The 25,299-nt window shown below is 37.1% G+C and overlaps 1 protein-coding gene, 1 long non-coding RNA gene and 1 other non-coding gene across 6 annotated transcripts; 1 reads left to right on the top strand and 2 right to left on the bottom strand.

Annotated features, from left to right (window-relative positions):
* The first annotated feature begins 3,375 nt into the window (after window positions 1–3,375).
* LOC108144423 (protein FAM13A) lies at window positions 3,376–21,272 on the top strand. 2 transcript variants are annotated; one of them, XM_017269280.2, is made up of 4 exons: window positions 3,376–3,575; window positions 5,248–7,227; window positions 15,956–17,650; window positions 19,432–21,272. In XM_017269280.2, exons 3-4 carry the CDS (start codon window positions 15,962–15,964, stop codon window positions 20,143–20,145), a joined length of 2,403 nt encoding a protein of 800 aa, XP_017124769.1. In that variant the 5' UTR covers window positions 3,376–3,575; window positions 5,248–7,227; window positions 15,956–15,961; the 3' UTR covers window positions 20,146–21,272. The 2 variants fall into 2 exon arrangements, with proteins under 2 accessions (XP_017124769.1, XP_017124768.1); XM_017269279.2 differs by lacking the exons at window positions 3,376–3,575; window positions 5,248–7,227 and adding an exon at window positions 14,869–15,340.
* Window positions 21,263–25,262, bottom strand: LOC108144424. Of its 3 annotated transcripts, none has more exons than XR_001774361.2 (16): window positions 25,167–25,262; window positions 24,886–24,981; window positions 24,436–24,488; window positions 24,174–24,236; window positions 23,924–23,977; window positions 23,673–23,725; window positions 23,436–23,480; window positions 23,213–23,258; window positions 22,986–23,041; window positions 22,758–22,811; window positions 22,510–22,582; window positions 22,262–22,328; window positions 22,026–22,078; window positions 21,779–21,842; window positions 21,535–21,598; window positions 21,263–21,355 (listed from the first exon to the last, which is right to left on the bottom strand). It is a non-coding gene; the product is annotated as an uncharacterized LOC108144424 (long non-coding RNA). The 3 variants fall into 3 exon arrangements; XR_001774362.2 differs by having other exon boundaries at window positions 22,990–23,041; window positions 24,881–24,981; XR_001774360.2 differs by having other exon boundaries at window positions 24,881–24,981.
* On the bottom strand, window positions 22,877–22,955 carry LOC121466932. The gene has a single exon (XR_005977094.1). It is a non-coding gene; the product is annotated as a small nucleolar RNA R38 (small nucleolar RNA).
* Window positions 25,263–25,299: the final 37 nt, after the last annotated feature.

Here is a 25,299-nt window from a genome sequence, read left to right on the forward strand (position 1 = left end):
AAAACCCTCAAAACCGTGAAATTAACCACTTCATAATATTCTACTTACAATCAGTCAAGAAATTTGCCATTTCATCAGATCATTTCCATTTCAAACATTGTGTAATGCATTTTGCGAGATGGAAATATTTTGGCGGAAAGCAAAACAATGAAAGGGGCAAAAAGCTGGCAAGAAAACTGCAGCGGCGGCAAATGATAGAGAAATAAACAATATTTTGGCTCGAAATTACGCCATGCACGTATTTCGATTTGGCTAAAAATGTTCAGACATTGGCAAATATCCAAAAAGTATACAGATTTAAAAGGGGGATTATTATGAACATATAGAAATGCATATATACTATTAAACTCGAGCACTTGGCCTGGTCAAATAACAAGTAAGTGAAAGCTACCAGGGCGAAGAAACAAACCATATCGCTTACTTTGACTTGGGCATCACAAAATACGCAATAAGAGCTGTCCTACAAGTCCATAAAAGTCCCAAATCCTTTTTCCGTTCGTGACCAAGCATCAATTGCGGATTTCATTATCCGCCGCTCGCCTGCAACATTGTCAAATGGCACGTATGCGGTCGTGGAAACGGATACCTACACGGAAAAACAAGCTGTTCTTTTAATAATGTATCTATCCTTTTGAACTTTAAGCTCCAAATGTTGAGGAATGTTATAAAAGAAGTCGTTAACGAACTCTTTGTACCCCAATGAATATAAGAACCTTACGCCACCGATTGTTTCTTAGATATTAAATTTCATATTTGGGTTTTATCTGTCAGTCGATATGCTTGTTGCTTATATTTTTTAAAAGTCCAAAATACCTGAACTTAGTATGCAAGAATGGTGTTTATTAATTAATTCCCATTTTATATATAATTTATATACCAGTATTAGGGGGCATTTGGATTTAAGTAGCTTAACCATCAGCAGATTTTAATTTTATAAACGTTATTATATTTTAAATTTAAAAAAAACGGCATACCAAGTTCTTATAAAACATTTACTTTAAAGGTAGTTTTAAAACAATTGCCACAGATGTATTTTACACTGATCTTTTGATGTCCCTCGAATAGAAATATTAAAGAAAGCATAACAATAACATGTTTATGTTTATATTACACAATTCATTTTACTAACTTGTAAATTTTTTTGTTTTCAATAATAAATATCGCTCAAATTTCTAGATTATTTTTGTCTCACTGCAGGATGCAATAAAAGAGCAGCACTGAAGGATGCAACCGCGTGGGCTGGTGGCAGTGGTGGTGCTTTAAGTGTGCTTTCAAGGACGTACATACATTACATTACAATACGGCGAGCATTCCGCAGCGAATCGAGGTATTAAGCCATGAAATGCGACCGAAGCTAAAGCCAAAGCCAAGTCAAGAGCCCTACCAACTGAAAGTCCGATGGAAGTGTTAACGCTGCGTATGTGCGATATTTAATTAACGCGCGGGGGCGTAACCAAAGGGGCGTAGGTGAGCCATGCCGTTGTGTGCCTCAAATTGCAGTCCTTCTGAGAGGCGGGAGAAACAAAGAGAGAAAGCTGGACAGAGCAAACGAAGGGGACCGAGTGCAAACGAAGTCCCTTTCATCACTAACCATACAACATATAGACTGGTCATTTCATACGACGCATTTGGACACAAAAAAACGGACCGCGGAAGGTCCACCGCTCTCACAGCAGCAGGTCCATGCACTTCGTGTGCGTTCGGGTTTTTTACTCTCTCATTCTTATTCTCATTTTTATGCTCGCGCACTCATTGCACGAGTTCAGTCGTTCAGTCGCAGAGAGGCGCTTTTTGAAGAAGGCTGTCCTGCGCTTGAATTCGTCTTTGTATGTATGCGTGATCATGCATTCTCATACACGGGAGCATGTGTGCGTTTATTTCATTTCGGCGCATCAAGAATATTTTGTCTTTTGCCACTTTTCAAACTTGGTACCCTAAGAATATGGGCGTATTTACTATTGGGTTATGATATAAATATTAATATTATATGTAACAATATATTTTTTTAATATTTCAGCATACATTTTATTTTTGTTTACAAATTCAAATCAGTGGTAGCAGTAAAATGTTTTACATATATGTATGTATTCGAATTTATAGAAATCAGTCCACTGAGATGGGAACAGGGCATATCGCAGTCGTGTCACTTGAAACACCGACTGCTCTTCAGTGGTTAAGAAAACTTCAAACTAAATCAATTCTTGTCGATGTTTTGCGAGCGGTTGGTGCCTGCATACCCTACCGACCGGCTTTTAGGACACTTGTTTTAAATGTTATGTTTAGTGATCTTTGGTTGATTTATTTTTTAATGATTCGCAGTGTTATTTTAATTGTCTTTAAACAAGTAATAAATAATAAAATACTTTTTATATTTTTGAAAATGTAAATGGAACAAATATAAAAATCCACATTTTTTTAATGATAATAATTTATTTTAATGATTATAATTTTAGATTTTAATTGTACCAATATCTTGAATTTTAACGAATTGTTTAAAGACAATTAAAATAACACTGCGAATCATTAAAAAATAAATCAACCAAAGATCACTAAACATAACATTTAAAACAAGTGTCTTAAAAGCCGGTCGGTAGGGTATGCAGGCACCAACCGCTCGCAAAACATCGACAAGAATTGATTTAGTTTGAAGTTTTCTTAACCACTGAAGAGCAGTCGGTGTTTCAAGTGACACGACTGCGATATGCCCTGTTCCCATCTCAGTGGACTGATTTCTATAAATTCGAATACATACATATATGTAAAACATTTTACTGCTACCACTGATTTGAATTTGTAAACAAAAATAAAATGTATGCTGAAATATTAAAAAAATATATTGTTACATATAATATTAATATTTATATCATAACCCAATAGTAAATACGCCCATATTCTTAGGGTACCAAGTTTGAAAAGTGGCAAAAGACAAAATATTCTTGATGCGCCGAAATGAAATAAACGCACACATGCTCCCGTGTATGAGAATGCATGATCACGCATACATACAAAGACGAATTCAAGCGCAGGACAGCCTTCTTCAAAAGCGCCTCTCTGCGACTGAACGACTGAACTCGTGCAATGAGTGCGCGAGCATAAAAATGAGAATAAGAATGAGAGAGTAAAAAACCCGAACGCACACGAAGTGCATGGACCTGCTGCTGTGAGAGCGGTGGACCTTCCGCGGTCCGTTTTTTTGTGTCCAAATGCGTCGTATGAAATGACCAGTCTATATGTTGTATGGTTAGTGCTTTCATTCAGTAGAAACCCTCCCACCCGAAATTTCTCTCGGAAGATTTGCCTCTCTTCCCACTTTTTTTTTTTTTTTGGTGTACGCTGCTTTGAGCACGTGCGCCCGCTGTTTTTCCGCTCATTCGATGTTGGTTCTTCGTCCGGTGTGGTTCACAATTTTCTTTCACTCACAGTGTTCGCAAGTCTTTATCCGTGTGTGTGTGAATCGCATTCAGTTTGTGTGAGTGTGGAAAAGGCCGCAACAACAACAGCCACAGAAGGAGAGCATAAAAGTCCGCCGAAAATTAGGTAAATGGCGGGCACAAGTGTTGCAACTGGTTAAAGAGGTAAGGCGCTTTAAACATGCACTGAGGAAAAACTGCTGCTACACTAAAATGATTAAAATTTCAGGCTGTACTAAATTTAAAATTTTTAAAGTTACACCATTAATAGATTTATCGTTAAAGCAGATCTAAAAAGTATATTAGTAGTGTGATTTAGCTTTAAGCTGTTCAGGAAAAAATTAATTATCCTTAGTGTTGAAACTGAGAACATAATAATATATACTGATTATGAGAATAATTATAATCAAATGGGTGAAAATAAATAAAATTAAATAATTATTCAAAAAAACTTTAAAAAAGCTTGCCAGTCGTATGAGTAATTTGTAATTATTTTGTAATGATTAAAATTACTTGAATCAAATTTTTTTTTTTTTGTTTAAGCGATTTTCAGGAATTCATACCTTAAGGAGTTTCTGAATTTCAATATGAATTGTTTTAAGAGTCAACGTTCAAAGAAAATGGCATTTCTTTTAATACATTCAAATGTTTGCCAGTGTCGAAAAGCAAAACATCCGACTCAAGATTATTGCACCTGGGTCGATTGCATCAAGGACTTTTAAGAGATTACAAAAATAACGAAATTCGGAAAAACTTGTGCGCACTTTTAGCATCAATTTTCTTTGGTTTCTTTACTTTTCTCTTCGCTTTTATTGGCGTTTACACAGACAAGCAAAGCTTGTTTTCATTTCAATGTTTACAATTTTGCGATTTCTGTTCTGTTTTGAATGTATTTATTTGCTTTTTTTGAAAGAAAGCAGAACATTAAAAACTGTTTTTGTGTTGCCGATTTTCGTCTGCGACGTCAAAGACATTTTAATGTGCACATATGTATGTATAGACGTATAGATATGTATATCGGTTTTTTAAGAAATTAAGAACATTCCCATGTTTATTTTGTTATATTTTAAGACTTGCGGCACGCAAAATATCCATCTGAGGTTAATTGCCAGACATCATCAATCAATTAGTCATTTAATGGCCTTATTAACAGGCATATTGTAGATAATGACATAGGATTAGGGGGGATTAGGGTTAGGTTAAATAAGTTGCTTATCCAAGGTTACCAAATAAAAAAAAATAAATTAAAATGTAGAAACTAATGAAGATAATATTAACTAATTTACCTAAAGCTATTTTTACCTAAATATAATTAAAATTACAAAATATATACATATGTATATGCCTCATTTAATCGTCTTCCTTTCCTTTGCTTTACTTATACTTTTTCCCTGCATTTCATTGCATTTTCACTGATTTTAGAGTAAACAGATTCTAGGTTCCTTCGATTGTTTGCCTTACATTTGCATTATCAAATTTTTTTATGACTTACAGCCACATCAATTTAAATGCAAATCGGCAAACTGGGCAATTGCAGAAACTATCATATTTCTCCCAGCCACCCAACCACCCCTTTCTCTTTCCTTCTCTTTGGGAATTTCTCGAAAGTTCTCGAGGGTTCATTAGACGAATAAGAACTTGACACCCGTAAATTAGTGAATACCGCCTATTCCTTTTTGCCCCCCTTTTCCAACTGTAAATTGCATCCAATTGGGTTTAATTGCTCAATCTGGAACCGCACTTGTTTTTGCTATTTTTGGACTTTTGGATTGCACAATCGGGATTTGGAAAATCAAAGGTTTTAACTCGATTCCTATTTTTGCTTTTCTCTTTTCAGCTATGGATAAACAAAATGCAATAATGTATGCAATTGCCGTCATGAGTTTCATTGAAATTCGTAATAATTGAGCCACGAAAATGAACCAAAAGAGCATTTAGTCCAGAGAGAGCGAACGAGTGAGAGTAGAGCGGGTGTGAGAAAAATGCGTTAACCGTTTTATTTGCAACGTCATCGTCATCTGAAGAGAACCGCCAAGGAAAAGAGAGCGCGCGAGCGCATTACGCCTTTGTTTACACGCCCATTTCCCAACTCCACCTGAAAGGACACATCATCTAAGAACTTACTAAATATGCAAATGAAACCGCTATTTGTATAATTAATGCAAAGGAATCCAAGATAAAATCGCAACCGATAAAAGAGTCTGCGCAAAGAGAGACCGAGCAGTGAAGAGGGAGGAAAGATAAAGAGTGAGAGAGAGCAGCGCTGCGTTGGGGCTCCAAAATCTGTGTGTGGCTCCCATTTGGAAAAATTGCGTCTCTTGCGATACAACGTGCGTCCAAAGCAGCGGAAAGTTTTTTATATTCGCGGCCCGGTAATTGTAGTTGTAAATGCAATTGTGCTTTAAAAACTCCAGTTTCTTTGGATATTTGTCATTGAAAAGACAATAACAAAAAGCAAGACCTATAAACCCATTTTATCTAGTGCGACGAGTGTTAAATATCGATTTTTTTCGGCTAATGCGCGTCGATGACCTCGCACACAACAACATCAAGTATAAATACCACTACTATTGAGAGCTAAAAAAACACTCCAAAGCTGTATCCGAGTTTTTAAAGTAAACCAAACAAACGTTTTACATAATTGCCCCAGTGCCAAAAGAGGCAGCCACAACAAAAGCAACAACGAGAACGAGGAAAACAACGGCGTTGCAAGGGGAAAAACTCTCGGTTGGAATTGGAGGCAGAAGAGGCAGAACAAGAAGGCGGAGAAGCGCTCCCGAAAAAATAAAGAGCGGCAGTCGAAAACCGCAGAGACACATGCTCAGATACCGTCTCGTTTCCACTCACTTCTTGAAGCAGCCGTAGTGTGGGAGCAAGCGAGCCAGCCATACCCGGGGAGAGGGAGCCAGAGCAAGAGTGTGGGTGTAACTGCAAGTGCAAGTGCATTGCGAGCGACTGAGAGAGGGAGAAGAGCGATCGCAGGATACAACTGGAACTGTGCTATAAAAGCGCTTCAGGTGCGCTCTGTCTGCTCAGTCACCGTTAGTCGGGCACTTAAAGAGGTCCTCTCTTCTTCCACTAAGAGACAGGAACAGGATCAAAAAGCAGCAAACCGAGGGTGGAAAGGACTCGTCCAGAGAGAGAGAGAGAGGAAATTCGCATCCGATCCGGCACTAAAATCCATTCACAACGTATTCGCTAGGAGTGCTACGCCTTTTGGGTCTGAGCTATAGTCTAGATAGCGAAAATGTGCAGAGATCGCGATATGAGTTTGTCGTAGATCAGCGCAACCGTCGTTACAAGGTCAAGAAAAAAATCAAGCTCAAGAGCGAGTAGAAAGGATAGCGGGCAATAGCCCGAGGGCCCCAATACGAGAGAGAGAGAGAGAGAGAGCAATTGCATTGCGTGAGATTGCGAAATCCTGGACCACGAACAACCACAATAATCAGATCAAGCTACCATACCAAAGTTAACAATATTAGCAAAAGGCCACAGCAAAGTAATAGTTAAATTAAGTATACGCATCCGCCATACCTTCCAATTAGAGTGCGCGCGTGTGAATCTACGGCAATGTGACTATCCTGCGCTCCACGGGCTCCATCCAAACGGTTCTAGCCGGTTCCAAAAAGCAAATTAAGTTTCGGGCGAAGTGATTTCGTGCACCCTTCGATCTTTGACTCGGTTCGGTCATCTCCAAAACCCTCTCCATCTACTTACTCAAGCGGAAAACGTCGTGCAACTGGCGAACGTACGGGGAAAAACCAGCAAGATTGAAGACTTTGGGAGAAATCTTTGGAAGTCCGTTAAGGCTTGCATTGTAAGTATAAGACTTAACTAAATATGCATTATAATAAGGGTGAATCCCCAGACTAAATAATGGAAAAGGGGTTCTTTAACTGAAAATACATATAAAATTAATTTTATTGAATTTATTGTTTATGTGGTATCATCACTCTATTAGTTAGTCATGAAGATTTAAATGAATTATAAATAAAAATTAGAATATGTTAAAAGTATTTAACCACCTGGCATAAAGTTACATTGAATTCAATGTAATGACATAAAGCCTTTTATCTGGTATTGCCACATCATTGTGCACTATTACTCATTTCGAAATAATTTGATTATCAACATAATGCCCGGCACCAAAAAGTACTCACCAAATCGATATCTCTGTGTAAACACCCACAGAAATGACCAAATGTTATTCCCTTTTACGAAGAAAATAATGCCCTATTTGGAGGTCATACAATATTTACAAATAAACAAGAGTTAAATTGTTTCTAACAATATCGAATATTGTAAATAGCACCATTCTATTTCTCGATATGGCATCTCAATTTTACCTTATTTTCACACCTGTCTGCCACAATTGCCGCTTATTGCCGGATATTTATTTACAAAATCGATTGCCAACTAATTGCGAGGTGTATCATTTAGGTATATAATACGATGTTTATTTTTGCCACCGCTGGGGCTTATAAAGAAATTAACACATTTGGCCAGGGCAATGGAAAAAGTTTGCGAACGTAATCGGATCCATTGCATATTTTCAGACGCCTGTTACAAAGTGGAACGACCGCTGGCAATTTCCAGGGAAAAGCACGCTTGATAAACATATTGATATCCAATTTAGCGCCATCCAGTCGCACATATCAAGATCTATATAGTTTTGTCTATGACAAACGAAAATCTTATCTTGTTAGTGGGACTACTGATTTTTCCATTACATTCCCATTCAATCGATCAATTTTTTTTTCTGTTCTCTGTGTTTGCTTTGTTTTTTGTTTCTTGCTTACAGATATTAAGTTTGAGTCATGACAAAACAGTGAGCACTCTGTAACTACAACGCAGCGGAAAGTTTTCCCTTGCCGAAAAAAGATTCCATTTACTCATTTGCCTTATTTATTATCAAGGGGTTTAGCAGGTTTGTAAATAAAACAAGTTGCTTTTCCTATTGGCCCCCTTTCGATTTCCCTGTCCCCTGTTCACGGATAATTCCCATTGTCATGTCAGTTTTCGTGACGTGCAACGAAAATTGGTTTGTCTAGTATGTTGACCCGAAAAATTACCAACTTTATTGACTTTGTCTATGTCTGAATATATTCGCATACCTATCCCCAGACTATAATTGAAGGTAAACCAATTAAGTTGTTGTAAAGAGGTATGAACAATATTTTAGAAGCCACTGTGCCCACTGTGTCGACGAAACTCAATTAACGCGTAAACTAAACGAAATAGCAAACATATATTTTTTGGCAAATTGCGCGGTTTTATCTATATTTAGACGGCGTCCGAAAAGTTCAACGTGTAAGCGAACAATCGTGAGGTTTATTTTTGAATTTGTTTAAAGTTATATTTGGCATTCGGCCTGGTCCACTAAACAGTATTTATTATCACCAGGGATCACTGTTTGCCCAGACAGAAAAGCCACTTCCCTCATAGAAGTAGAAAAGGGGGAGACTATTGATTGCAATTATATATGCAGAGAACAAAGGATGAACCCATGCATAATTTATATAAACCTGAGACATAAAATTTGTCCCTTCGACTTTTGGAAAACATAATACACTTTTTTTTTGTAGTTATAGTTAAAAGAAATTGTTTAACATATAAGTAGTTTACAAACAGGCATGAACCAAAACTAAACTTCCTTGTTTTTCAATAACATTTTTAGCTTGCTTACACAAGAAATTATTTCCATTTTTTGCTAATTATTTTGGTAAACAAGTTCAGTTTATAATTATATTCATTTTTGCAAATTATTTTTGTAAAGAAGTTTAGTACACAAATAGACAGCTAAAAACAATGTTTCTGTTTTCCAACCAATTTTATGTTTAAACAATGTAATTAACTAAAGCACAAGTTTATTGATTTTAGTGCTTATAATTGCATTTGAATTTCTCTACCTGTTTCAAGTCTTTTTTGAATAATTTTCCGAGCAACACGTGTAGTTTTTAGTAGTTTTCTCATTGCACTGTAAACCACATGATCTCGCCGGTCCCCATTCTGGAGATCATTCATTAAAAAAGCGCCAGTCATCGCGAGGCAATTGTATAAAAGACTTGGCTTCCATTAGATGCACCCGCCAGGTTCTTGTGCCTCGTTTGTGGGTCTCGTGACCAACTTTGCCGGCTGGTCATGTGGTCGGAGCGTCTGGGACCAGTCGGCGATGTGACAACATCAACAAAAAATATCAAACTATAAATCATGGCAATTCCAATACATGTGTCCTATGAAAAAGAGATGCCTCCTTGTTGTCCCAGCAGAAATTAAATGTTTAAAATTAAAATGAAATCAGTGGGAATAAATAAAATAACAAAAACCTGTTCAATTTTTGCGCAGCTCGTAAATTATGTCCCCTTATTTTATTTATATACGAGTTGGCAAAGTTCACAAAACTGGAAAAAGAAATTTCTGATTGCTGTCGATTTTTTTATGAACTGGAGATGCCTTCGTCAATTGAAATTGATTGATTCTAACGAAAGGCGGGCAGAAATAACGACTCAAATATGGAGAGCAGAAAGCGGAATTTGTAAATCAATTAATGGATCCAAGCGAAAACAAAAACAACAGCAGAAAATGATCAAGTGACCAGCAATAAAGTAATTACGTCACGAGCGGAAAATGAAGAATATGTACTTTGACCCCCAAGAAAATGTGAGCCCATTTCCTGGCATTTAAAATACTTCTTTGCTATTAGCCAGGTTATTTTTGGACTAGCTTCTATTTGACGCATTAGTCTCTTGTTGCTACTCACTTTGGCCGCTCTGTTTTGTTTTGTTGTTTCAGCCACGGCTCATTAAAATTTTGTGAGCTTCGCATTTGCATTTCGGTTTCGGGCCTGGTAATATTCCACTGGCATTTCCCCATAACTTGTTGGGCAGTTAACCGCCTCATCTCCTCACTCCCTTTATATTCATTCTTATATTGTTTTTCAAGTTGCGCAATCTTAGAAATTACAGCCCAGAAATCCAAAAGCACGTGACTGATATTAACCAATTTGAGGGTGGGACAGTGACTTGTTTAGTCGATAGCTAAATAGCAGTGATTGATGCGATTTGCAGCGGAAAGTTACTATTGCTAGGGCGCCAAAAATAGAACTAGATAGGTAAAAAATAGAAACAAGTTTGAGTTTCAGTCTTATAAACCACACACTATGATCATGCCTGGCCACTTGAGATGGCTGCTTGATATTCCAGCGGCAGTACATAAATTTAATTCGCTATCAGTTTCTGTGAATCGTTTTTCCTTATCTAATCGGTGTGATTAATTGTCGTTCAATTATAAGCTCTCACATATGTATCCATTGAAGGCGAGTACGTGCTGTCAACTGGGTGCAACGGATATCTTTTTTTGAAAACTCGGAATTCCATTCTTAACTTTAAATGGGTCTTTTCCGGCCTTGTCTTCAATTGATGGACTCCAAAGTAAATTGATTGAAGTAGATGCACTGCCAGTGACTCATTGCAAACACACTAAAGTCGCCATAAAAATAAGCAACAGCTGTGCTTAAATAAATGCTAATCGACTGCTGTGGATGTTTTTTTATTCTAACCTTTAAGCTAGTAGCTTTACGGAATTGTATAATTGTCAATTTAGGAAACATAACACCAAAAAAGTCAGTAATAGATACATATTCTACTATTATTTTAATGTTCTTCAAATAAAAGGTTTGCTTTTTAATTACAAACATGAACTAGTCAAGAGTTCTCTCATATTTAATAAAGTTGTACAAAAAAAAATTAAATATTAAAAATTACTTCTATTCAGCTATACACTACATAAAAGTGAAAAGGTTATTATCACTGAAGGGTATTAATATTGACTTAAAATTAAATTTCCATATGAGCTTTACACTTAACATAGAACTTATTTGATGCAGTAATGTAGACATTATTCCCATTCTTGCAAATTAAATTCCTTGATACCATCAAATGGATGGTCAACCCATATAAACAGCCGAAACCTGGTAAACAATTACAATCGCTTTGTTTACGATTCGGTTGCCGAATTCCCGAGCCACTCAAATGGATGAAATGTCAACATTGCCAGCCGCTTTTATCGTGTGAGGTCCCTCTGCCCCTGCTCTGCTCGTATCAAAAATACAATTACGCTAACACTGTTTACCCTAAGCGATGCCAAAGCCGGTGAATGGGAGTGTATTATCTAGTGACCGACCTGCAGTGACCGGTTTACTACCGGTTTCAGCCGGCGCTAGGCAGTCTGAGGCGATTTTTCGATGGTGATTTTTCGATGATGTTAGCCCGGTAACCAGGTAAATCCGACTTATCAGCCGGTGGAAATGCCTTTTTATTATTTGCCCGCCGTTTAAAGTACTCGGTTAATCGTCCAATTCCATCGGCCAGTGATATATTCGCACGGGCTTGTTAAAATGCCCGAAATCTCACATCTCACGGCTGGCATAGTCACAAATCGCGCATACGCCGTGTGGTCCAATTTTAGCATCACAGTGCGAGGCGGCGCTGACGTTGTTTTTTTTTTATCTGAGCAGCAAAGCCATCATAAATCCCCATGCTATTGTACCCATGACTTTGTTTTCGTTTTTGGGCGGTAAACATATTGATTCTAGCGCGTGGCGCTTTGAAAAGTGTGCTACACGACCTTCTGGGCATTGGCATAGGCTGGAGGATTATGAAGTTAACAAGTTTCCTGGCGGAACTCTTTGAAAGCACTTTTTAAACGTTAAGAATGTATTAAAAACCATTACCCTAATGGGTTTTTGTACCTCAAACAAATTAGATTTAAACATAAGGAAAAGACTTTTGCTTTCATTTTTTTTTTACCTATTGCTTAAAAACCTTTGAAAAGGTCTTATTTGCTTAAAATACGTTTCGTATTTCATGTAGTTTTGATTTTAAATAGAAGCTTTTGGAAACAGTGCCAAAAAACGTATATAATTGTTTTTTAGAGGTAAATATTTCAGCTGAAACATGCTTTAAAATAGCTCTGATAATTATTCCAATGAAAATTTCCACAAACTATCCAGCGTTTTTTAGAATTCATTGTTTTCCTTGTTTGTTTCCGAAACCACTTAAACTCTAATCGTCTGCTGTCCATAAATAGTCCATGACGACAGATTTCTTATCGGGATTGTGTGATCGGGAGGTGGGAAAGTGCCACCACCACCTGTTTATCTTAAAACTACAAACTGAAAGCAAAATTCGAATAAATGCCAATTCATTTGTGGGCTCGTGTTGGCTGCCAGTCGTTGGCCGATTGGGTGAGTGGGGATTCAGTGCGGATTGTTATCCATGTCGACCTTTTGTCGGAGCTTTTTGAGTCATGCACTTGTGTGGTTGCCCCTTTGTAAACAATTATTTCACGCTTTTACTGAGTAAACAATTCCGGAGAAGAGAATATCGTAATGACAGAGAAATATTTTTCCATTTCTGAAGATTTACTCATCACAAGGAGTTCAGTGATTTTATTTATATTTCATTATATAACCAATTTGATGGTGGTTCGATTTCCCTGGCCTAACTCAATCAATCCCTATATCAATACACACGACACGAGTTCAATTGAAGTCCAATTCATTATCCACTATAAGGTGCCAGGCGACGGGCTTTCACCTGTCCCTATCTATTTGCCATCACAAAGCCCCACAGCAAATTCCCCTTTCCGCTGGATGGTCTTAAGCAGTCTAATTAATTTGATAAAACCTAAGACCCTTCTTTGATGGAAATGCTTTGCACGCGCCTTTCTTTTATTTCCAGAGTTAATGTTCTTTGTTGTGTAAATATATTTGTTAAACATTGTAGGGTTAAATGTGAAATACATAAATTAGTTTTTATAAATACTATTTTGCTTTCTATGAGTTTAAACCAAAAATAGGTTAACAGAAATGTTTTAGAACAGCTGCCAAGTGATGGCTGTTACATTTATCACTCATACGCAGTGTTGTCATGTTTAATTTTGTAAATGTTCAAGTTATTACTTTGAAAACCTTGCATTTTGCTTAGATTCTTATAGACATATTCTCCAAAAAAATTAAACATTTCTTTTAATTTCGATCAAACCTAACCAATATTCCAAATATAAAGGATAAGAAAATTGTATTTAGCTTGATTTGCAATGTTTTTTGTCAATAGCTAAACTAAATGAAATGCTAGTGAAGATCATGAAATTTAAGTTTTCATATTTCAAAATATACGCCCCAATAAATTATTAATGTGTGAAATTTCTATACGTTATTGTTTCTTTATTGTTGCTGTACTCGATCACGTTCGTCATTTACGTCACTGTAGGGCGCGTGGGTCTTAATTAGTTCGTCTCGTTTGCTATCGGGCAGTTGACCGGAGATGCTCCGATATTTGGTTAACCTAGAGGAAAATGACTCAGGCAGTTCCAGCTCCCTCTTCTCGCGCTGCTGTTTTGTTTTTAAATTTGTATTTTTACACACGTCGTGACATTGCACTTGAATTTGTTTTTCAACGGCTACGCTTTTTTTCGTATATTTTTGTTTGTATTTTCGCATTTGTGGCCGTGCAAATTTTTGTGTTTTTATTTTCCGGCTGCGGGAACTGCCGTTAGCTTTTGTTGTTACCTATGTTTTGTGTTTTTTGAGTTAGCTGTCTTTGGCCTCGGATCCTCCAAAATCGATCAATCGATTTGGGCTATATATATTCGAGATTCGAGCGCGAAACGCGTGTTGCAGGGGGCGTAAACAAGTGCATAAATTAATTCACCTCATTAATATGGCCATAATGTCTAGAGCTGCCGCTAATTGGCGGGCCAGATTTATTTTCAAAACCCCTCGCGCAACTTTGATACCAAGACATCGATTATAAAGAAATACAGCTCTCCTCCCCCGTCGATAAGGAAAGTAAAGGTAGACCAAAGATACGCCAACAATGTCTCCTTTTAGACTACGCTGATAGAAAAAGTGGAATAGTAAAAACAAATATCTGTCTATTTAACACAAAATTTGCTCACATTTTCATATATTTTATTTAAATTAAGTTTAACATCATAATATATTTTATAGATAGATATAGATATTTTTATATTTCATATTTAAATAAAATTTAAAAGAATATTAAATACAAAGCATATTTAAAATGTATATATATTATATTAAATGCGAAAAACATGATATTAGGTTTTAAATGGATCATATTTGTTTTATATGCATATATGTATATATATATTTATTTTTAAATTGCATACTGCATAAAATCAAAAAAAAAAATTTTAATTGGGTATGAAATACTTGAAATTAATACATTTGGTTTTCTAGCAGTGTAGTTAGCATTCCCGACTTTTGTTTACCGAAGCTTTCGCACCTTTTGGCGACCCTCTCTCTCTTTTCCGATCGGTCGGGAAACCTATATCACGGCGCCGGCGCGCTCTCCCGCTCTAGCGATATATCTCAACCGCTCTCGCGGGATTTTCGCATATAATTCGCGAGGTCGGAGCGGAATGGGTTTAATAGTGATTCGGTGCGCTAAAAGAAAGCAACGCCAGTATTCTACGCTTCTCCTCCAAACATTTTTGCTCGGCTGTGCCCGAGCCAAAAGCTAAATATTCCGAAAGAAAAGTCTTGATAACGGAAAACCATTAATGCGGAAAACGGCCGAAAACAATTTTTTAAAACTAATCAGCCCACGAAACATGTGAAATGTTTTAAAACTGCAGACCTTAGAAACGGTTGAGCACTTGAGAAAACGGCAGACCAGAAAGGAAATTTCAATTAGCGTTTATTGAAATTTATTAAGCGAGATTTAAGGCGTTGACATTTTTATTATAACTTTTATTGCTCAACAAAAGTGTGTTCAAATCAAACGCTTGTGATCAAAAGCTAAAGTGAACTGAACTAAATTCATTGTGATATTAAATCTAGTCAGACTGATTAAAGTAGAGATTAGCCAACCAAAATGACGCCCAGGATTATAACTTACATTTTGGTAAATATCAAATAGTTGTTAAGATCTATTAATAAAATTACTTTGATTACAAAATCGGAGTCAAATTAAACCAGAATTTCATCATTTCATTAAATAAAGTGAAATAAAATAAACCCTTAAGAATTAATTGTTTGCAAATAGTTATATTAAAACACGAAGTGAATTAGGTTTTGACTTATATATTTAGTTTAAAAAACGAATTCTTTTAATAAAATCAATTTTTTAAATTTATATAGTTTTTAATTTAGTTAATAGTCCATAATTTTGTCAGACTTTTGTATAACCAAGTAGGCCTTAAATATTTGTGCCTTAAACCTGAATTTGTCTAGAAACGGCCATAAATTATTTATCAGATCGTGTGGGGCTTATATAAGCTAAAGATTTCCTTGAACTATGTGCGATTGCTGACTTTGATGATGGCTCATGACAGGGCACAAATAAATGTATTGAACGAATATTACTCATACGACACGTTGTGCTGAACTCTTATTAACCCACTTAATTGTACGACATTTGCCGGCTCTGTTTAATTATTTATAATTAAGCGATAAGTTTTGTCACGGCAATTAATGGATTTGTTCTCATTTTGAACTCTCTCCACCTTTTCTTTTGCAGTGCGGCATGCGACATCCCACAACTGGGCTGAACGAAGACGACCTGAGTCGTCTCACTGGTTCATCATCGTCGACGGCCTCCTCATCGTCCTCATCCTCGTCCTCGAATCCTGCTGCCCGTCATGAGGCGGCAGTCCGCAGTCCGGACAAGCCAACGCCGGCGGGCACGGACAAGAGCCACCTGAACAGTGGCTTCACATCCACTTATCTGCCGGAGATCATCCACCCGGCTTTGGAATGGCAGAAGTCGTCGCGCAAGCGCAAGGAGCGCCTGGACAGCAACTCCGCCTTTGGCCAGGATCGCAAGCTGCAGCGCAGCAACAGCGAGGAGCTGCTCACGGAACCGGCGGTGGCTGTTCTCTCACATGCCACGGGACTAACAGCCCCTAGTCTGCTACAGGCCCAATGTGAGGTCATACGGCGCGTTTCCTCGGAGGACTTCAAGCGCACGACCAGCTATGCCAACTATCGGCAGGAGTTCGAACGGGAGCAGGAGGAGTCCTCAGAGCTGGGCGAGAACAATGCCTCGTTGGCCAATTTGCCAACGGCGGCAGGGGAAGCGGTCAAGGAGACCAGTCCCGCTCGTCAGCCTCCGGTTAAGGAAGCCAGCGATGACTCCGAGTGTGAGCACGAGCGTCGTCGCAGCAGCGAGCGCTTCTGCAAATCCCGCCAGCCACCCGTACGCAAATCCGGAGTGGCCAAAAAGGCTGGCGGTGGCAGTGGATCCAAGTATTTGCCCTCAAGGCGAGATGAGCAGAGTGCCTACAAGTACGATCTGTCGGCCTTGAAGTACGAGCGCAGAGGTTTCATCAGCAGCAGGAAACAGCAGCAGCAGCAGCAGCAGCAGCAGCAGCAACAGCAGCAATCTACTTCCGATCACAACGACAACAATTTGATAGACTTCCATCAGCAGCAAAAGGAGCAGCAGAAGGAGCTGCAGACGAAGAGGAGTGCCAGTATTTCGCCTACACCCACCACGAGCTCCTCGGCGGGCAGTGATGATAGCACGCCCAATTCCAATGCCCCGGCTCCGATCAAGGCCAAACCGCAGCGGCAGCAGCAGAGCTTGGACTTGACCTCGGCCCAGGAGTCGCTGCCTTGGGAGCGGGGCGATGAACCTGCCCCCATCCTGAGCAGGAGATATGCCCACTCCCGACCACATATTGGCGGTAATCTCGATGCGGCTGCCCAGCTGGCCAAGGTCATGCCATATCCCCAGCAGCTGCCCAAACAGGCGGCCACCGTGCAGCTGCACTCGGACATCGCCGACATGGACTGCTGCCTGGAGCCCATGGATGCAGTGAGGGCCTTCAGTTCGCTGGAGAACATGCGCACCCGCGACGTCATGCAGCAGGTGCTGCCCGCCATGATGGTGGCCTTTCAGTCGCCCGAGGAGCGGCTAAAAACCATCAATCGACGGGTCACCGTGCTCAAGAAGAAGCTGGTGCAGCTGGAGGAGTCGCTGGAGCAGAGATTGGGCTACCGACCATCGCAGGCGGAGCGTCTGAACGACAAGTACATGAAGAATGCCCTGGCGGAGTTAAGCAAGTTGCGCAAGGAGCGGCACGAGCTCAAGACTGATCCCATTGCTGCGCTGGGTTTGAAGGTGGGAAGTGGCGGCGGCGGAGGCGTTGGTGGCCAGGAGGTGGCCAAAAAGCTGGAGCGCATGAAGGCCACCCTTGCTGAAATCGAACAGGTAATACATAGCTCCTTCTTATGGCCTTTTTTTCTCAGCAGTCTGCAAAATCACGAGACACGAAGCTTTTTATGACAATTAGCAAGTGGAACAGACGTCAGAGACATTATATATATGTACATGTGTATAGGAGCATTTGGACATAGCATTTTGGCAATAGCTTTGATCTTGCCCCATTGTCAAAAAGGCACTTGGTAAACATATTTTCTTTTGGCCAAAATATCTTAGGAAAATCTATTTGCGCCTAAGCGACGTTTTTATGCCCTGTCATATATCTTTTAAATACAAATGTAAACAGCTCTAAGAAATTGAAACCTTTTAGATATTTACACTAAAAAAATATTATTCAGAATTTTTAAAAACTAAACAAAGATGATAAAAAGTGATTATTAAATATGACACATTAAAAATTCAATTATAAATTTTAGACATTTGCAGATATTTTAAAAAGCTAAACAACGTAAAACTCTTTACAATCAAAAGAAAATTAATAATATTTATTATGACATATTTAAAATAAAATTATGAATATTTCAATCACTATTCAAAAACGAACTGCAAATTATTTTGTTTTCAAAACAGAAATCTTGATTACATCATTAATTTCTAGAACTTTCTATGGTTTCAGAGGCGACAGGCCGAACGAAAACAATTCCCAAATTCCAAATTAGGTGCTTTCTGCCACATTATAATGAGTTTCTATTTATAAAGCATATACCATATGTATTTATGACATGTAGACAAGCCTCCTCATTCTGTTCTATTATATATTGACAAATTAATGATACATTTGTCATAGAGCGGGGCAGACAAACACTTGGCCCAACGGAATCCGCATCGAAATTGAATTTCTGCCAAGAAAACAAAGTGCGCGCGAAATGATTTTCCCTAGTGGAAAATGGGAAATGGCCAAAAGAGCAGCCATCTAAGTGCCGCGCCATATGCAGTATTGCTATACTGCAATGTTGTTTACAATTCGGTTATATTCCGCACTTATTTCTATTTCTGTTTGGCGCTCTGGCATCTTCTTTCGAAATGTCTGCTGTTGTCGCCTAGTCATAGCGAATCTGCCATAAACAAATCAAAAACGATTAATACCTAAAGTCGCTGAGTGATTGTCTTGTTTACCAATGTGGTTGGTTTTTATCAGTTTGGGGCTTCTGTGGCCCTGATTATTTGCTGTTTATCATTATGTATCGAAACAGTATTTGTTATATAAAACAAGAAGCAACGCTATAGACTTTTAGGTACCAATAACTCAGTTAACCAATTTCAGAATATATTTTATGTGCCCCCAAAAGCAATTTAGTTTAAGCTGGCTCCATCTACTGGAAAGAAAGTTCTTCCGCTCTCTTAAATTTGTAAACTCCGTTTTTTAAATATATAGTGACGTCGTAATAAAATTTAAAAGCTTTCAAAAAATACTGGTTCGATTTGGATAATTTTTAGTGTGTTGATAGATATAGACCAAAGAAACTCATACGGCCTAATAAATAACCTTTACCATAGGTCAGTGTGACAAGAACAGAGTTGCGCAGTTCCTGGGCTAAAGAGTAGAATATACAGCATCGGTCATTAAAATAGTTGTTTTAAGTTTATTGAAATAGTATTTTTTAATTTAAAATATATTTTTATTCAAACACAAAGTGCAGATAAATACAATAATGTTTTCTAAAAATGAAATAAATTGGTTTCATTTTTGAGAATTGAATATTATTTTATTATATTGTCTTGAAAAACTAAATTAATATTAAAAGTTTACCCTTCGTAACTCATTGCAGAATCTCATCGAGAAGCGTGTGAATGGTCGTCGCTCCGAGCAGCTGGAGGAGCTGAGTGCTGACCAACTGGTGCAGGAGAAGAGTGCCGTGCAGCATGGCCTGCTGTACTTCGAGAGCCTCTATGGCCATCCCATCACCAAGGAGGAGCGTGATGCCGCCCGACCGCTCTACGATCGCTATCGGCAGCTGAAGCGCCTGGTCTCGCGCACCGTGATGTTTGGAGCGGGCACAGGAGTGCCCGAGCTGCCCACCATTCTGGAGCACGAGGCAATGGTGTTCGAGGCCACTTCCACGCCGCTGCAGTATTCGTCGAACAACAGCACGGAGACCACCAACTCGCCCAGCGACTCGAATGCCCCGAACACGCTGACCCAGAATGCCTCCTCCGATGAGTCGACGACCACGACCACGTTGACGGGTCCGGCGGCTGGAGGAGCAACTTCCTCGGGACAGGAGAACCAGGCGGCCAGCGAGAACATCTCCGCCCTCAGTGTGGACCAACTCTGGGAGCAGCTAGACCGAGCTCGCGATGAGAAGTCCCTGCTGAAGGCCACCATCCGGGAGTACGAGTCGTTGTTCGAGGAGCAGAATGGACGCAAGATGCTCAAGCAGGATCGCCGTTCGCTGGAGACGGAAACCTATGCCCAGTACAAGGAGAAGAAGGCCAAGGTGCGACTGCTGCAGGCTCTGATCAAGAAGCACATCGGGCAATAAGAAATATATATATATATAGAGAGAAACCTACTTCCATTTGACTTATCTGTTCACCAACACGCATGCGAAACCTATTTATTTCATACCCAAACCAAACAAATACACAGACCTAGAACTATACAAATTATATGTAGTTTTTAGACATACGTTTACCATATATTCTATAATGATACATTTTATGAATATTGTTGATTCCTTATTGTTTTTTTAAAAAACATCTATTGAGTAATTGTAATAAAAACAAAAGAAAATGAAATGAAATGCAATGAAACATTATGAGACAAGGAGGAGTGATTCAGAATGCAACCGCTAGAGACATTTGATTCGGACTCATCCCCTTATTATTCAGACTCCCCCGCACGGAATTGACATCTAGATGTAACCCAAAAATCTGCAATATATTTTCGCATTCTCCCTTCGTTGTTCCGTGTAAATCGTCATTGATGTTAAAAAATGACTTGGCCTGATTTGTCCCACTTCGAAAACGGGGAGCACATATTATTTGATTAGCTCTCTAGTTTTAAACGATCCAAAAGAGAGGAGCAGGTCGAAACCGCAAATCAAATACTATAATAGCAAAAACTTTATAAATGTTGTCTAGTAGAAATGAACTTTTGTATCGATATCTAAACTAGAGTCTAGCGATCTATAAACAATATTACCCCAGCCACTCTAATTGTGCTTTCCATTAAATGTTTCAGTGTGCAATTGACACACACCCACACTCGAAAAAAAACTTTTAAAGCATTTGAGAGAGTCGGAAACAGAAAAAGAGTTGAGACGATCATAAAGTTAGTATCGAAATGAATTGATTTTGTTGTGCAACAAGCAATTGGGTTTTTTGAACGTGTATACCCCCCGCCCCTAATCCATGCATACGATATATGAATATACATATAAATATATATATTTACAATGATACAAGGTGTAAGGCCCAAAAGGCTAAAGTATATACACTTATAGGACTCAAACATTTACAAATTGAATATTCTTATATGCAGCCCACTGAATTGGGTCAATGTGGAAAGCGAAAGCATTACAAATATCTCCCAGCTAACTGAAGCGAATGAATGTCTATACATAATTTGAAATGCAAAATAAAGTATATCACGTTATATTAAATTAAATCTTTGTATTTTTATTCTTCGATAAGATACATCAGTTTTATTTTTAGAAATCATTTTGTGGTTCTTCCCAATCCGGCGAATACCTGCAAGCAGAGATAAGATTCAAATAAGTTGCAGAACTGAAGGATTAATCACGGCGATGGAAATGAAAGTGACGGATCAGTCACGTGAATTATCGACATAGAAATTCAGCTATATGCTTGTCTAGGTCTTCATCATGGTATGATATGATAAGCTTGCAGGGAAATTAGAAAATACGTACCAAAACAGCTCGAATGAATCACAAAGCAAATAAACCCAAGGTGGTTGTGTTGGGGTTTTAGCACCTGAAAGGAAATTAATTACGTGAATTATTACAAATGCAAAATTCTTGTAAATCATAAAATTAGTTGATTTGTCAGTTTAGTAAATCATCAATTAGTTTTATGACAGGGATAACTGTTAAAAAACATGTTCATCATAAACATTTTTTTAAATTATAATACGATATTATAAAGATTACTTACCTTGTTTAATATACCAAAGAAAGCAGAGTAATCAGTCAGTAGTTAAAATCGATTCTGATTAAGCCTGAAATAAAGAAAAGTTTTGATTTACTATAAATCACATACAATTTTCACAGGAAAAAAAATCTTTCTAATTCAGTCGAAAAAAGTTAGCAACACGCGTAAATTCAGGTATATGCTTGTCTATTGGTTTGTCATCAGAACATTTATTTTTGAAATATATAGTTTGGATGGTACATATACACACCTTTATAAACATGGCTTGCAGACAAACATCTTTTGCAGATTTTATCGAGATATCTGTAAAGTATAAGAAAACAGTGTTTTAAAAAAAAAATTTATAAATGAAGAAAAGAAATGTCTGAACATTAATTTATCAGTACGTTAAACCAATCGACATAATTTCTCCGACTGGGGCGGTATCTTTAATCATCACAAGAAATATAAGCCAAAATTTAACTATCGTAATTAAAATTTAGTTACCTTAACTTCTTTTTATGTCAATTTCAAATGATTGATTATTGTGAAGCCAAAGAAATAATCCAGATGTCTGTAAGATAAATAATAATAATAACATGAATAAAACAGGCTTTAAATGAAAACCACAAATTTTAAAACAAATTTATCAGTAAGTTTAACCAATCGACATCGTTTCTCCGACTGGGGCGGTATCCAAAAACATCATTAAATATATAAACCTAAGTTAAAAATTAGAATGGAATGGGGTTTACCTTAATTTTGTTGTAAGCCATCTTTAAATGTTGATTGTGGTCCCATTTGCCTTACTTTAAAGCTGAGAAAAGCCTGAAAAAAAAAATGTTTTTAGAAAGTTTTTAAACATCAAAATAATCTAGTAATCCTTATTTAAATATGTCAGCATGTTAAATCATCAATTATTCTTATGACAGGGATAACTGAAGGTCATTCATCATAAAGGCAAATACTAAATTGGTAAAAAGATTAAAAGGACTTAACTCACCTCTTTAAATTAGCGATTCTTTTGAGTAGTTTTTGTAATATTTTATCAGGACAACTGTAAGTAACGTAAGTGGAATTAACAAGTGAAACAAAGAATAATACAAATAGAAAGATATTTATATATGTATCAGCTTATTTAATCATCAATTAGTTTTATGACAGGGATAACTGTTAAATAAAGTTGTTCATCATTACATATAAAAAAATCTTTCTATTAATATATGCTTACCTACTATTTGGCATCGATATTTGGAGTGATATTGTAGGTACATATTTCAGTTTAATCTGTAAAATTCAATAAGTTGATAAGTGTTTTAAAAATATTTTTAAAAAACTATGTATTCTCTTTACTCAGTCGGTTGAATATCAACATGATTATTCGGTTATATGCTTGTCTATTGTTTTGTCATCAAAGAAAATACATAAAGATTTAAAAAACAGAGAAGCGGAACTCACCATACTCAAAAATGTATCAGAAATTTGAATAGATATTCGTCCAGACCTGAAATTATATAAATGACGATTAATACAAATTCAACTGAGCACGAAAACAATGTGTTGATAATATAATCAGTAAGTGTAACCAATCGACATAATTTTTCCGACTGGGGCGGTATCGTGAACATCATAGAACTTTTTGATTTATTATACTTTCTATGTAATTATAAGTTTTACATACCTTTTTTTTACCCAGATGTTCTCAGCATTTCTCATTTCCCTCAATCTGTAAATAATAGATAAAGCAAAAGATTTCCATTACTGTTAAAGTTGATTATTGATATAACTCTTTCGAGTTTATCATTTATATTCAGTTGCTAAGGTGAAAGTTTTCATCAGAGGTTTTCAAGAGTAGCAAATAATAACAAATCATCATTTTCCAGTTTAGTCTTTTGTTAATAAAATAAAAAATACACACCTAGCCAAGATCCATAAATTTCATAATTTGCTTCAGTTGGGAGCAAAAATAGTCTGCAAATATAAAAAAATATATATTTTAAGAAATTGTTTTATGAAAGTCATATTAAAAAGTGTATGAATTATGTCAGCAGTATATTTTTTGCGTTGGATATGGAACAGTTTTCTTCATAAAATATCAAAGCGAGCTGGGTAAATGTTTCATCATACAAATTTTAAAGATTTTTATTGTAAATAAAACTATCTATATACCTGATTTTTCTTTGTATTATGTGTCCTGATTATTCACCGATCGCTGTATGGTTCCTGTAAACAATACAACAAAGTTTTAATGTTAGTACTTAGGAAGGCAGTCGAAATCGTAATAGTTTGAATTAAGTCAGCAGTATATTTTTGCGTTGGATATGGAACAGTTCTCTTCATAGAATATCAAAGCGAGCTGGGTAAATGTTTCATCATACTTTTACAAAAAAATGAGAAAAAATGTATTATATTCAAATACCTGATCTTTATGTTGTCTCCAGAGTTTAGTAAGGATTGCTGAATTCCTTTTTTTTCCGTCAAACTGCAAAGACAGAAATAAAAATGTTTTAAAATATAGTCAAATTATTATTTTTAATGAGTGACTTTCTGTTTTTTAATTGTAAATCAGTTTTTAAGGTGAAAGTATTCATCAATGATCTTCAAGAGTAGCAAATAATAATAAATCATCATTTACAATTTTTTTTTTTTTTACTTTTTTAAATAAAATAAAAAGAACTCACCTTAGGCGGAGATCCATTCTCAAAAAGTCGACGCTCCAATACCATCACTACCTCTGCAAACAGAAAAATATATACTTTTAATATTTATATTAGGAAAAACTAAACTCGTTTATGAATAGATCAAGTCAGCAGTATATTTTTTGCGTTGGATATGGAACAGTTCTCTTCATAGTGTTTCAAAGCGAGCTGGGTAAATGTTTCATCATATAGTTTTAGAAGAGATTTCATATAACAATAGTTTACTCAGTAACTACATTTTTTTAGTACAGTTCGTCTGGTTTAAATAACTCGAATCTTTTAATTTTTTAGAGGATGAAGGCTAGCGAGAAGCAGCAGTACAAGTAGATTTGAAAATTACTATAACAGTGGACTAGAGTTTCAGCAAATAGCCAAATCGTAAACTATAATTTTATGAAATCTAGATAATGTTCACATCAAAACTAACCTTACTTTTCAACACGTGCGATACATCTTGCGAAAAACATATCAAAAACTGAATTTTCCATTTCATTATAATGCAGATGGTGGCTGCTACCGCGTGGCATTCTGTAAATTAAAAGAACAATATGAGTATATTGCAATTTTATCACTAAATCAGACGGCAACATGTGTCTTTTAGCTGTCAGTATAGAAAACCAATCAACACGTCTTTTCAGACTGGGGCGGTACGAATTTATCATCATGGAAAGCAAGCTGCACATTCTGTGTTTCTGAATTAAACGTTAACTTACCCCTTTGTTAAATTTTAGCTGATAATCAAGAGAAAAAAATCGACCAGCCATTTTGGATGAAAGATTGAAATGAAAGAATGCACGTGGCGATGTGACCGTAGTTGCATTTTTGAAAAATATCAAAGATATCTAT

This window comes from Drosophila elegans, unplaced genomic scaffold, assembly GCF_018152505.1.
Source record: "Drosophila elegans isolate 14027-0461.03 unplaced genomic scaffold, ASM1815250v1 contig_183, whole genome shotgun sequence".
In the NCBI taxonomy this organism is placed as follows: Eukaryota; Metazoa; Arthropoda; class Insecta; order Diptera; family Drosophilidae; genus Drosophila; species Drosophila elegans.